This window comes from Augochlora pura, chromosome 11 (genome assembly GCF_028453695.1).
Source record: "Augochlora pura isolate Apur16 chromosome 11, APUR_v2.2.1, whole genome shotgun sequence".
NCBI classification, from domain to species: domain Eukaryota; kingdom Metazoa; phylum Arthropoda; class Insecta; order Hymenoptera; family Halictidae; genus Augochlora; species Augochlora pura.
In genome coordinates, this window is record NC_135782.1 from 11,787,378 (window position 1) to 11,803,204 (window position 15,827).

Here is a 15,827-nt window from a genome sequence, read left to right on the forward strand (position 1 = left end):
GGAAGATGATATGAATCATTCACTCAGTTTCGTTCATTAATACTTCTTATTAATGGATCTATTAATCTTTAGGTTGTTCCTAGTGTAATAAGAATTATTTTTATCCAATTTCGGTCGATTGAATCACGATTGTCATCGAATCAAATTTGATCGCAAATCGAGGGTTCAATACTGTCACTTGACGCATTTCGGATAACCGAGGTAATACTCTCGGACAGTTGCATTTATTAAATAAATTGTAGATGAAATTGCTGACTTACCCTGTAGCCCTTTTCTCCGGTCCCGCCATATTGTCCTCCATCACCTTTCTCACCCTTTGGACCCGGGGGACCGTCCGGACCGATTTCACCCGGAAGTCCTTCCGGTCCTTGTGGCCCAGGGATTCCAACAAAACCTGGACCACCTTTTATTCCCGTGCAATTGCATTTGTACGAATCTTTGCAGATCTGAAACACGGAAAGAAAAGTATAAATTACAATGCGTTCCACAACTCCTCCAACGTTTACATTCTAGATCGTTTATTACTTAAATATTCCTAACTCCTGCCGTTTTTACATCGAATACGAATATACCGAAGCGAAGCTACTTTCCTGATTTTACAAATAATCTATTTTTTAATTGTTTTGGATGAAACGCGTTAATTCTGATTGCTGCTAAAAGGATTAACGATACTTTATCGATATTATCGAGATATCGGTAAGTACAATATTAATAAGATATCAATAATCGATAGTCTTATTTGTACATGAAATGCTCAGGACTACAAATTAAGATACGAACAGTGTAAAATGTATTTGTACACTGAATTTCAGATGTTTGACAAATTGTTAACGTTTGATCTGCTGTAATCTTGTAAAAATCAGTCATACCGTAATAAATTTGAACTTGTTTTAAAGATTCAATCTTTGCAATCCATTGATCAGTTCTGCTTTTACTACTGATATCAAATGGAAAACCGAAGACAAAGATTTACTGGAAAATGTTACAAACTGAAACGTCTCCCAAACCACTAAAAAATTTCATTCACGAATAAATCGACCACAGACTTGAAGATCGAAGCTCCCTCTTTAGAATGACTTCTCGAAACTTGGTGTACCAATACTTTAGTTGTTTTATGAAACAGAAACAAGGAACAAGTTCAGTTGTGTAGCAGAGTTGGGCATTGTTCAAATTGTTTCGAATAAATATTTACTAAAGGTAATTATCCGAATGAGTTCTTTTCAGTCAAACTCTTTTCATTCAAATAACGACTATTTTATATATACTCATCACGAGTTACTCCATTTATTATGGAATAAATTATTCGTATAATTCTTATACGAATAAGTTGGTAAAATGGATCTTGTAAAATTGTTTCAGTAATAATGGAAATAATTGTTCACTGTGTTTCTTTTACGTAACTTTCTAAGAACATATATGTATGGATACATTCAAAATTAATTGCATCTCAATCATTTATACATGGAATTATAAAATTGACTATACTTGTATTCGTAGAAAGATCATTTAGTTATGCATCAATGATCAATCAATCCAAAAGTAATAAACAGTTCGCTGCAAGATTTAAAAAACGGGGCATGGAAAAGATAAACGTATAAAGTATGAAAAAAATCACGCTATCATATTTATACAAATCAATCATTTTCCATATGTTTTCCTGCAGGAATAAATTCTTACTCGAATGAATTTTTATTCGAATAAAATCTTATTTGGATAAATTGTTATTCAGATAAATTTGTATTCGATTGAATATTTAGTCGATAGCGTCGAACAACATTTCATTCGTTGGTCTCCGTTTCCGAACAAAATTTTACCAATTTTTCTTTATATTATGTAAAACACCTTTCATTTGAAACTCAACAGAATGATTGGAAAAGAATAGCGCATCGAAGTTTCAGGAATCATTGTAAAGTGAAGGCGACTCTAAGGCGGCGGTAAAAATTGTTACACTATTGTCAAAAAAATTTCACATCATCAAACTTGTCTATATTTATTGGATAAATTGTCAAATAATAGAAGCCTTCTATAAGCGTACACGTTCAATGCCATGTGTATCAAATAGAACAATTATACTAAATGGAAACTTTGTAGGTTTGAAATAAATGTTAGTTAGAAGTTAAAATAGTCTCGAGTGCAAAGGATTAATCTTAAAATCCATATTAGAATCAGTTGTTAAAGAAACTGTCAAGTATATTTACAGTCATTTCAATCTGCAACATTTCCAAAAAGAGCATGTCTCTATTTGTCCACTCGTTATATTATGGAAAAAAATGTTACAGATAAATGTTTCAGTAGAAGCTTTATGCTTTAAAATGAGTCTAGATTTATTGTTGTAAAAGTCAAGAATGTAGTGTACGTATGTTTCTAATACACTGCCTGTATAACGTAGAAAATTTGTTTCACGTAGTTGTCAGTTCCGCGTAGAGGATGTTAATCTGTAAATGAATTACGCCATTGCACCTCGAAGGACGTTGTCTATTTGAGTAATGTGAAAGAGGAGGTAGAACGAGAATTTCCACTTCCTCGCGTTTACACCACGGAACGAAAGTTGTTCTGCTTGTGTTAACAAAACACGAACAGCGACCGGCATCCAGGTATTTTCGGAAAAAACCTTGTCGTCGTGTACGCATACGAGGCACGTTCATTCTTTTCAGTTCATTTCATCTCTTGTTCAATGTGAGATCGCTCGTCGCTTTGCCTTTTCCACGTGCGATGCGAACATGCTCGAAAACATTATCTTGTACATATTACAAAGTAGAACATTTCCGTTTATACTCTGCTGGGCTATTCGCGTTGGTTATGTCAGGTGCTCTGCTGTTTATTGTGAGTCGAATTTAGAGATTTCGGGCGTTAACCCTAATAACAATTTTGGAACGTTCTGGCGCGGAGCATCTACCACCCGGTGTGTTTCAGTCGTAAACAGATTGATGGATTCTTCTAGTGTGAACTTTTGAAAAAAATTCTACTTTTTGCATATTCTTAAAGGATATAGTTTGAAAAATACATATCTGAAACTTGACATGCGAATTCCTAAAATTAACGAAGGAATGGTTGTGTAACAGACACAACGACCTTATATCATTATCGGTATACTAAATTTTATAGACATTTTCCTCAAAATTATGTTTTCCAAAACGGTTTCCATGATATTTCAAAATCTACTTAGCCAATTAACTCAACATTTGCAGTACGCTTTTAGTATATGTCTAAATATAGCCGACACTAGAGTCAATCAAAAGTTTCTATTCCTTTTTCTATTTTTTAAGTCTCCGATGTTTAAGAAACTATGCAAAAATGGACAATCAAATTTTTAAGTATCGCAACTTTTTTCTTTCGTTAGACATAGTACCTGCCTAAGCAAAGTACTAATAAAGAAACTTGGAAGTTTTCTTTATGTCCGACAGGCAAAATGGCAATACTCGTTAGCTACTTTTAGAACTCGGTAGATTTAGTGTTAAGATCCTTCGACCCTACGTTTGAAAACAGGTTTACCAAACTATAAAATGTGCATTTAGATTTAAATGGTTATACGTTCATTTGCGGCGCACCTGTCTCGTTTTCTTCGCAAATCTTTCATAGAGGGAAAATATGGCTTTACAGCTTTAAAAGAACACATAGATCTTTTTAAGACACGTAACTTAATCTTGTACAAGTTAACAAAGCAAATGAAAAACTTCACGCAGCATTTGCACCGTCATTAGTTCCAAACTACGAGGAAACCCCATTGATATGAACTCCACTTATATTAATTAAATTTCAGCAGCGCCTGTTTAACTGAACAATAATAGTATGTTGAACTAAATTCTCTTAAATCAGTGTGAAGTCTTACGAAGGATTATGATAGTCGGTAGAAGGAGATATGTAGATGGACTCTTATTATGCGAACTACCTGATTATGTGAACGCATTTGTCTACCGATAAGTTCATATAAATGGAGTTCTACCATAATCAGCTTCGACGCACTTGCAATTAGTTAGGAGCAGAACTCGCGGCCCGTCAAAACTTTAAGAATTCGTTTCCATTTGTCTAATCTCTTCTCCTTCCTTCGCAATTAGAAGAGCGGGGAAAGTACTGAAAGTTCTTACAGACTGAGAACGCTGTAAGCCGGAGAAAATATAATTGTAACATAGCGAAGAATTGATAACAAAATAATATATACTTTTAAAAACAAAATATGTATTAAAACAGATTCTAATAAACAGACGGAAGAAAAAGAAAATTCAAGAAAGCTGAATGTAAATCAAATTGTTTAAAAAACTAAGTTACTTTCATTTGATTACAGATTTACTCGGTCTAGTAAATATGTAAATATAAATATTTCGTGTCATGAAAGTGATTTATTAAGCAATGACCAAAATGACTTTTTAAAAAATTGCAAATTATTAGAGTAATAAATAGAATAAGAAACTTGAACTAGATTCATCGACATCTCAAAAAGATTAAAGTCTTTCGTTCCAATTTCGTAATAATAATGAACAAAAAATTCGTTGTAAACAAATGTTTCAGAAAATTTCTATTTAACTTAGGATTTCTATTTCAAATTTAACTAAAACCCCATTATAATTTAAATTTGTATTAAAAATCTATTATATCTTAAAATATCTATTCAAAATTCAATTGAGATTTTATTACAATTTAAGTTCATAATAAAAATTTATCATAGTTGATACCATCTCCGTTTAAAAATCAATTAATTTAAATTTTTGGTAATAATTTATCATAATCCAAATTTATAATAAAAATTCGTTGCGTTATTTTCTGTTAAAGAAGTTACATTACATTTGTGACTCACTGTATATGAATGGAAGTGTATAAGATAGCAATGTACCTTATTGTATGCATCATTACTTACATTCTCAATCATGTTTTTCTTTCATTAGATTGCGTGTATAACCACCATTCATTTCTTGAACAATGCTGTTTAGACTCGAATTAGTTTACTTTTCAATGAATCCAACGTGTCAATTACACGGTCTCGCTAAATATATTCAGTAGGTTTGTAGTTACATGGCCATGGTTACGTCATCGGAACAACATGAAAATCTGCTTTTTATCTTCCTTTATCACCGTTTCAGTGAGAACTCCGATGCGTCATGAAATCTTTTAAGACAGCTCGGTAAAATATGCACGATACCAGACAGAGTTCGCCAACGAAACGTTTACTCAGCCAGACTGCGTTACGTTTCTTTTTAAACAGATGCCCGGCAATTCGAGCGAAACCGTTCCACATTTTAATAACAAGGATTTATGTAACAGAAGAAAAAGTGAAACTGTACTTCTGCATCCGCCCACGATCGAGGATTACATGGTAGAATCAAGGTCACCTCTTGCATTAATGCATCAGTTTAATGCCTCCCACGTGATTGGTTCTGACGAGTCACCTTGTTTCCAATCGCGTGTCAAGGTATCCCCGTTGCTTTGGAATTTCACAAAGCCCCCGAAAATCAAGAATCCTTCATGACAGTTTCGCTCCAACGTTTCCCGAAATTCATTCACCTTAACACTTTACATGCCGACAGATTTCTGCACGTTTATCCAAGCCGAAAGTCAACAGTAAAGAATTCCTTAACTAACGGTACAAAGCAACAGCAATTTCATCCATGATTTAAATTTTTATTTATCGTTAGGCATGCGGTTAAAAATGGTTTCGCGGTGAAATAGTCAGGATAAGAATGGAGAAAAATATTGATAAATCGTGTTTTACTTGTTTAAAAATTATGTGCCACAATTATAACATCTGTTTAATATATTGTGTAATTAAACACTTTGAATATCTTTCGTAGATAAATTGTTGCGTTTAGGTAATCCACGCTACATTTTTTTAATTTGTTTATTGTACACACGTTTATTTTTGCTGAGATTGTACTCTGTTAATTGTCCGATGCAGAGCCAATTTTTATGCAATGGGTACCAGAACATGTGAGCACAATTTTGCTAATGAAATTACTCCATTAAAAAATGAACGGTGTTTCCGATTCACATTCAAATTTTTATCGTTCGCTAATTATTTTGAAAAAATCGATTTCTTTATTTTACAATTTACAAAGGACGTTTAAATAACTCGTATACTTTCATTTAGCGATACAAATTTCAGGGAATATGTAACCTTATATAATTTGTTTCATTCTCCTATCTGAACGTGTAGTGGTCATACGAATTTCATACGCAGTTCCAAAATTCATATGAAAAAGTATAAAGGTTGTACAATGAAAAACTATCGGCTTCTGAGAAGATTATGCCAATAGTTTTCAAGAATTTTGGTCGGTCTATTAAAACGAGGCAATCGATGTCTGACGTGTGAACTTAATTAAATACTTTTCTTCAGTGTTAGGAAATCAATACCAAATATATGGATATATTGAATTATATAATATTACATAAAATATTATTTTTTATTATATGATAATTGAATTATATAATAATAAGAAGAAGAAGAAAGGATATATATAATATGTACACCCCCTTTCATCTCATTACTATCAAATATGTAATCCTGTAGAGTACAATGCTTTTGTAAAATTTTGTCTGCATGTAAGGTATTGGAAATAACTAGTTTATAACCAAGTAAGACGATGTACTCTCTGAAAGTATATTATGAGGGGTTGCTGAAGAATTGTTAAAACGCTTGGTAATTTTGAATGTGTCGCAAGTCGAATGATGGCACATTTAGAGGTTTATATTTCAGTTAAAGGTGGACGTTTCAAACGATTCTTATTAAAGTGCGTGAGTAGCTGATGAAAAATTTCTGTTGTAATTTTAGAAAATATGCTACATATGCATAAATAAATGACTATATGAATCTTTTCTTTCGCATTTTAGTGCGCCAAGCTTATGAATAAATGGCCACCTATTCTGACAAACTCTGTATATTTGCTTATACTTAAACTCCATAACTCGTTAGCGTGTACAAATGTAAATTTACTGTTGAGAGAAAGTTCATATATTTGCAAGATTAGGAAGGTACGTTGTCAATCGAATAATTTACTAATATGTAATCAATTTCATTTAAAAACGTACATAGTTATATTTATTGTTTTTATCGTAATAACATTCGAACGGCGCACTCAGGGTTCATTTGATACCTGCCTAAACAAAAATTGATATCTGAATGTCACGTTTCGGACAACTAATTTCAATTTTCATATGTTTCATCGAAGTCTGCAGCAAAATTAATACATCTAGAAGGAATGCCATAAAAAATATGTCAAAAAAAATTTATAAATAGGAAGATAAATTGTATTATTTTATTTTTAGTATTAAATGTGTTATTTATTGGACAGTGCAAAGTACTTGAACAATATATTGTTCTTTAAAAGGGGATGTTACTTAACTGTAATCTGATTTATACTTACTCTAATTTGAAGAATATGTTTCTTACTGAACGTATTATAGAATAATTATTATTTAGTTCATTGTTCAATTTGTGTAGCTCGTTTATAAAATTAGCCTAAGGAAATATCAAAGATTAACTTAGACGAGAAACTTTTATTAACTACGAGAAACTTAAATTTCCAAAATTGACGGGGAAACTTTTCGGCAAAGCTAATATTATAGAATAAACTGTGTACATGACAGTGTGACAGTTAATTAAAATAAACATTGAAACAAATGAAATTTCATATTACGGTTCACTTTAATCGCGTTGCAAAGGAATTCCAAAATAGAACATTAAAATTACGAACGAGATATTTTTATTAATCGCACAATTCTGTTTTTAAATTCTCTTAACAATTCCTTATGCAAATTCATGTGTTTTGTGTGGAGTGATTATCAGAAACTGTAATCCAGTAAGACGTATTCAATTACAAAGGACGTTCAAAAACAGATTAATAAAATTACCAAAGACGTCTCGTTTGTAATTTTATTATTCTGTGTTTAAATTCCCATTTAATTGAATATATCCTGCTTGATTTTCGATAATTTTTTTTTCTGATTACAGTTTTTGACGAACGCATAAATCTGCATAAATATCCGCAGTCTCCGTATTACTCGCTGCAAACTCTGTGGCCAGTGTTGTTTCGGTGATTTTCATTTTCGCATGTTGACCTCGAGAGAGAACAATCTTCCAAATATGTAATGTCTTGGTTTCTGGCATCAGTATGACGTAACACCCCGCGTCGGCTTGGACGAGAATCGAGAACATTACGCGATAAGACAGTCTGTCGCGAGTTATGTCCTACTTCGTTGCGAAAATCGTCGGGTCCAAAGCCGCAAACTCCAAAGGATCAACTTTGCAACACCATAGCGAGCATGCTAGAGGTTGCCGAAACTTCTCCAAATTTCTCTGTCAATTACTCCAATTTTCTGCTTCATTATGGTTTCACTTGTGGAGTATACATTATTACGATGAGAAGTATTAATTAACATTTTACAACTGAATTGTTACAAACTAAAATAAAATAACAGTTTGTTTTCTTCCTTAAGCAGTTGGATGTTGCAGTTTCTTCGACAAGTTACTGCTATTATACTGTATATGTTCGATTTTCTTCATGTTTTGTTCAAATACATCATTTTTTTTAAATATATAATTTAGTAAAAAATATCTATGGGCAGTACTTGACAAATTTATTCTAATATTCTTCAAAAGGCAGCATCTTTTTTAAAACTTGGATTACACAACTAGAATTTTTTTTAAATGATAGTGGAAGTGGTTTACTAGCCAACCGTAATACATAGTGCTTTTTTAAAAATTTGCTATTACTTGGAATGTCGAAAAAAAAATAAGAAACTCATGTTTTTCAACTTTTTTGTCTGAGTCTATAAAATGCAAATTTAAAAAATCGCAAGGTTTTCATGAAAATATGTATTTTTAAAATGATTTTTTCATTCCAAATAGTAATAAAATTTAAAAAAAAGAGCATTATAGTCATTATGTGGTAGACTAGTATCGCTATCATTTGAAAAAGTTCTAGTCATTTAGTACAAGTTTTAAAAAATATACTGCGTCTTAAACGGTATCCGTATACTGGTCAAGAAGAATACTCGTCGCAAACAGTTAACTGGTTAATTAGTGTAATAACTGAAGATAATATAACTGCATCCTTAAAGTCTTCTAATCTTTCTCACTATTTTCTGTTTCACTGTCTCCATTTTATTATAAATGTAGGAAATGCACAATCTACTTATTATAATTTCGCGAACACATCATATGTTACAAAAACGAAAACATATGCAGAGATTATAATAAAAAGTTTATATTAAATAGTTGCGTTGTATTGAAATGATATTCGTAAAAGCGACAGTAAAGTGAAACAAATTAATACGAATGAAAAAGATGAAATATAGAATAGTATTTTTTATTTTAGAAATACTATTCCTGTACCTCAACCCTTTTCACTCAATTATCCTCTGTGGGAGGATGTAAAACAGTTTCATGAAATCCGTATCAATACGATCTTTCATTAAATTTGAACATAAGTTAAATTATCATTTGATATTTTCCACGAAGCGCGTTACTTATAATATTATTTAGCGAAGCTCGAGCTTTTTGGTAAGCGATCCGAGAAAATTTTCCGAGTACAAAGGGTTAGGAGTACAGCATGGAAGAATAATTGGCAAATGCGTTGGGGTAACGTTTTGTACGTGCCAGTGGATAGTAAACGCATTACACTCGCATATTCGATCAGTGCTAAAGGACGTGTTAAACGTGACGACTGATTGCGAGTACTACGTTACGCGTTATGACTGGTAATCTACATCGCGAACGAAGCGCACCACTTAAGCTAAAAAGACTGTCCTTGTCGACAGGAGTCTTCATTACGAATATGTGTCTGCGTCAATAGAATCATTGTTCAAACGTTAACTTCGATGTGCGAAAACAGTACCACATCGCGCATTATGTGATAACATCATCATAGAATTGAAATTGTTATCTCTCGTTCAACGCTTCCCTATAAAGTTTAGAAATTTTTAAGGTTGATATCGTGTTACCGTGAAATGCGAGTATACGAAGAGATTGCGATATTCAATATTAATGATCCCAGACGTTCCATATACCCCCGTTTATAAGCACACTTCCCGAATTAAGATAATGATCTAGAAAGCAGTTGTGAAATCATTAATGGATACTTTTTTCTATTTATGCAGCTAAATATAATATACTTTACCATGAATATATTTAATACTTTATTAATAACAAAAAATACCAAATTTTCTATTCGTCAATGTATCCGCCGCGTGCTCTTGTAACTTCTTTTACTAATATTAACATTTTGAATTTAATACTACTAGATGTTACCGAATACACATGTATGTGCCACATACATCATTTATAACATCAGTTTATATTGTTTATTACCATTATTATTACTTATTAATTAAAAATGCTACCTGTTCAGACAGCTTTGTATTGTACATACTTTATACGTACAAATAATTTTTTAAATGAAAATAATATAGTTTAAGAAAATTGATAATTGTTACCAAAGGGGTCAAAGGATACTCACCAAATTTTAATTCTAATTTTTTTATGTACGTTATTGTAGTCATCTAATAAAGGTCACAGATGTTTCAGTACATCGACAAAATTTTTAATAAAATCAATGAAAAATATATAACACATAAATTTGTATATGTTTAGAATGTATAATAATTTAAGACTGTGTGTATATGTATATATAGATTGAACGGTATTTACATTAATAATAATACTTGCAACATTTAATTTATTAAATAATGATTAAAATATCAACATTTTCTATAGTAATTTCACTGTACATCACAATTTCAAACGTGTCTCACCTTTTATTTTTGATCTCACCTTTGACCACCACGATCATAGTAATAATTTTCAAAATAAATGCGCAGACTTTTATCAAAAGTCTGATAAGTTAGTGATAAGTCTGAAAAGTCAGATTTTTTTCAAAGTGGCCAAACGACGATTATACATATATTGTAGATAGGTAAGATAGGTATTTCCAAAGTATCACTAAAAATTGTGTAAAAACTAAGAAAGATCAAGTTTTGTTTCACATTGTTTTCTTGACACGGCAGTGAATGCGTTCAAAGTGTATTTGCGATTTTAAAGGCAAATGATATCAGTCGTGTGTCTTCATTTTCAAGAGTCAATTCCCATTTTTGAAATATCGGCCAATACATTCGCAAGAAGCTCGACGGTATCTCTGAAACACAATTTCTCATACTCCAGAACTTTTGAAGTAATCTTGTATATCTGATCGTGAGAAGCGTGGTCCAGCATGTGCCAGCCATTTTCGACGAATGGCAGACGTTTACGAGACCCACAGGTCCAAATATTTATGCTACCGTCGAGGTTCCTAGATCTATGATGTCAAATTTACTGTAAAACCTTGTAAACAGTTTTTTTTCGGGAGCAGATCCAGTGCGGCAGAACTGTCTGTAGTTTTCTTTATATCTCTTCTTCGTGATCGTGTTCGAAATTACTGAAAACCTGTGTTTTAACACGTTACAGGCGCGTACTTGGTAATTTCCGTTGCAGATGGCGGAAATTCAGCGAATACCATTCAGAATTAAAGTCTACATAGTATTCAATTTTAGACTTTAATTTCCTTTTAAGAAAACCATAACATCGATACGATTCATTGTTTACGTTATTTATTTTATTATTGCGATATAAGATTTATGACTTATTGACATATACCTTCCACTCTAAACGTTGTTATAACTTCTTCAACTTAATTCGAAGCTAATTTGATTAAGCTGCAACAAGTACATATATCTATATATTTCTTTACATTGTAATTAAAATAACGTCAATTTTATGACAGCAAATTGAATTTTCTTTTCGTCGATAAATCCACCGCGTTTTGAAAATATTTCTTGGATTCCGTTTCATTTCTCTCTCCATCTAATATCATTTCGATAGCATATCGAATGAAATGAAATTAACATTCATTTTCATTGAACAAAATGCAATAAGTGGGAAAACTAATTGCATAAGTAACAAACACATCTAACTTGAAAATTACAGTTTATACTAAATCAGCAAGTCTCCTGATACTTTTGAAAGGGGTGTACAATCAAGTCTTTAGATTATAAATATGTGATAAATGGAAGAAAAACATTTCGACAATTGTTATAAAAGAAATCTATTAGCTATGCCACTGAAATTCGTATATTAATAATAACGTAGAAGATAAGCAAGATACCCGAAATTATGTCAACAGTAAACATAATTTTTGTAAGATTCTTTCAATATAACAAAATATAACTCACATAATTTGTATTGTGTTTACTTTAAAAGAAAATCGTTACAAAAAAAATGTTTAGAAATTATATGAAAAATGACATTCAAAATCATGGGATACGCGTAAGTGTCGCATGATTGAGTCCGTCATATTCGACAATCAGCCAAGGAGGTACTTGTATTGACATACATACCATTTAAAATGACTTGAATTTTTTCGTCTAAATAATAACTTAGTTAAAGTATTAGTTATAGTATTTCCTATTATTTATTATTAGAATGACGAAAGAAATAAAAAGTTACACTTTCAACTTTTTTATTTGAACCTATAACGAAATTTTAAAAAATGCGTCATGTAGAACTTAGTAACTTACATGCATGCTGAAAAATAGTATTCGTTTTATATGCATACTGAAAATTCTATACAAATCGGTTAACACAGGTTAAAGTTACATGGTTTCAAAACATGTAAAAATTTCTACATTTCTCACAGTTTTTGGTATAAAGCATTCATTAAAATTTTCATTGTACGCTCTCAACGGAATTATGATCTCCTAACATCTCGAAAAAGAATCAAAATCGCCTAGAGCGTTTTTAACACTAGAAAGACGGGAGCTTGAAGCCGGGAAAATTACTGCTTTTCAGCAATATAGGTATAACACACATACATATACCGGAAATGAAGGAGGGGGAGGGGGCAACAACAATGATTAATAAACGCATTTATATGTTGCAGAAAAAGTCACAAAATTATAAAAAGCTGTGTCATTATTTACATAATTATTTTTCTAATTGAAATTGAAAAGCAGTCAAAATGACTTGCTTAGGCAATCTAGTGATAAAAAAGTTAAACCGTTTCAGAAGTTGTCTGAATACTTTTTCTACCGATTGTATTTTTTATACTTTTGCTTATAGCAAGCTCATTCTTTGTCTATCCAGGCTCGAATCAATTTCTCGAAGAATACTGCCTCATACGTTTAAATTCACACACTGGCATCCGAATCGATGTAAATTTAATCATGCGCTACTCTATTTAAGGATTAAAATCTGAAATAACATACAATTATTCATCTAAAGAATTTTCGAAGATTTTTTATTGTAATTCGCAAGCGTGAATTTAGAAAATCTTTGCAGAAATATTTTTGCATTTTACGGAAGGTAGCTTTTTCTAAAAAATCATAGTTCTCGTGTATTCTTTTATTGATTCCCTGTGCCGTTGTACCGCTTAATCAGATTTCGTGTGCCACTTCGGTAAAGCAATTCCGTCGTTGAATTGACCATAATTCAATAGTGACTATAAAGCCATTTATCAGAAAGAGAGCAAAAACTGTTGAGCAAATTGCACGGGTTGAACGGACTGCTTGAATTCTCCCTTGTCTCACGGCAGCGCCTAAGAACAGCCTTCCTCCCGCCGTAAGATCGCGATCTCGAACGTTTGTGCGATAAAGGTGAACCAACAATGGCCGTGTCGCGGCGACGCGGAATTAAAGTATTGTTAAACATGCTTCACACGGACAGGTAACGCACGCGTTCGCAAGCGTACGTGATATTGCTCTTATCGGCCCGCGGCATTATGAGGTTCAATTCCACGGTGGACATTCTCTACGCGAAACTGTTTCGTGATAATGGAATAGATTCGATTCCTACAATTTTACTGCTGTTCGAGGAATAACACAATCATACAATGAATTGCGTTAATATTCGGAAGTTTTTTTAAGCTCAATAAATATTTTCAAATTAGGTTGAATGACTTAAATCTTTTTGACATTAGATCGATTAGTGCCCCAGAGAATTAATAGAAGAGAAATTGTTTAAAATACGAAAAAAGCGTTTAAATGATCTTTTCCAATTTCTTTATTTGAGCTTCTAATAAAAAGTTAAGCAATAGGTTTTGTAGATCTCGGTTAATCTTTTAGATACTACGCGCCACTATAGTGGCTTTCGCGAATGGCTCATGCTTTACTCAATTGTTTTATTATTTATTAAAGCAAACAATTAAAGTGAAAGTGTGTATATACAATATTTTAAGAAAAGAATATATGTTATTAGTACTATATATAGATATCCGAAAAAAATATATATTAAGAGAAAATCATAATTTAGTTACGAAAAACTTTATTTGCGCAAAATCCTGCCGTATCTAAAAGGTTAAATAAAATGCTGTCATTCCTTCGTGACGAATATACTTGTGAGAAATAACTCTAAGCGATTGGGAAGAATTTTCTTACTTTAATATTCTTTTTTAAATTATATGTTTCATAAAACGGTCGTATTTAAAGAAAATATGAAGAAAATCAAACGTAGAGAGTAATTTACACACATGTGGAACAAATCGCAACTGATTAATGATATGTAGATAGAGGATTTTTATACGAAACACAAATTGTCTCTATCAAGTCTACAGAACAAGAATTAAACAAACATGTGCCTCTTTTTTTAATAGTCTCAATAAATTGAAAACAGTGCAATAATGAAATTATGAAATTTCTCTTGATCAATTTTGCTAAACATGCATACAATCTGCTTTGAATTCTTTTAAGATGTCAGATTGTCTAGTCTGGAAAAAAATGAGTAACAAAATGTTTGTTAAAATCGTAATTTCTTACAATGACAAAAAAAAATGAAACATAACGTCGTTTCGACTCTTTACATCCAAGTGTGTAATAAAAATTTAAACAGTGCGTTTTATACATCGCGATAAATTAGATACATGTTGAAAATTTCATCGAGATCGGTTTTTATTGTTACGAACTATAAACAATTAATGATAATAAAAATCGTAGTTCTTGCAACTTTCGACCAATAATTACTAGAAATCTGGAGATTTTAAATTCAATGTCTCATAATTAGGTCAATCGACTTCGACAAAATTTTCAACATGCATAGAAATGATCAAAATCTATGGAACGCATTGTTTAAATTTTCATTATATACTCAAATATAAACAATTAAAACAATGTTATGTTTTGTTGTTTTTTTCTGTTGCAACAAATTGCAATTGTTGTAAACATTTTGTTACTCATTTCCTCGTACATCAGCTAATCTAACATTTAAAAGAAAAAAAATTCAAATCATTTGGTCTAATTTGAAAAAAGTAATTGGTAATATTAGGTGGTAATATTAGCGGTATTTATTATGTACGCTACTATTTCTAATAGAATCGAAGGTTTACGGAAAGTTTTACTACTCCATACTTCTTCCAAATGTCAATACTTGAAAAGTTGATCTTGCAATTTGACACAACGAATATTATTTAATCTTGCTGTTCTTTCAAAATAAAGTCAATATGTTTTGCGAGATAGGTGTATCTATTTTGTGCAGAGCACAATGTGGTACTGCCTCATTTGCAGCTGATAGAGTGCAAGATAAAACTCTAGCCATTTTCGTAATCGTTAATGTATTGTGACTAGATTGTAGAACTTCATGAAAAAAGCCGTCGAAAAAGAAAATTAAATAAAAATGTCTTCCCTCTTTGAATTATTACGATAAGTTGAATATAATAATGCCTTTTAAGTTTCTGGAGAATGTTAACAGTAAACGCAACATCGTTGGTCAAATAACCATTTATCAATTTTCTATTTTAGGATTATTAAAATGACGGAAATGTTTTTATGCAAAATAATCAACTAAATTTATAAGATGGGATTTTTACAACATGAGACGA

At 31.6% G+C, this 15,827-nt stretch overlaps 1 protein-coding gene across 1 annotated transcript in view; it reads right to left on the reverse strand.

Annotated features, from left to right (window-relative positions):
* Window positions 1–15,827, reverse strand: part of LOC144477165 (uncharacterized) — a 155,416-nt gene that overhangs the window by 82,154 nt on the left and 57,435 nt on the right. The window contains exon 2 of the mRNA XM_078194653.1: window positions 261–446. Coding sequence (XP_078050779.1) covers window positions 261–446 — 186 coding nt within the window. The remainder of the gene's footprint in view (window positions 1–260; window positions 447–15,827) is intronic.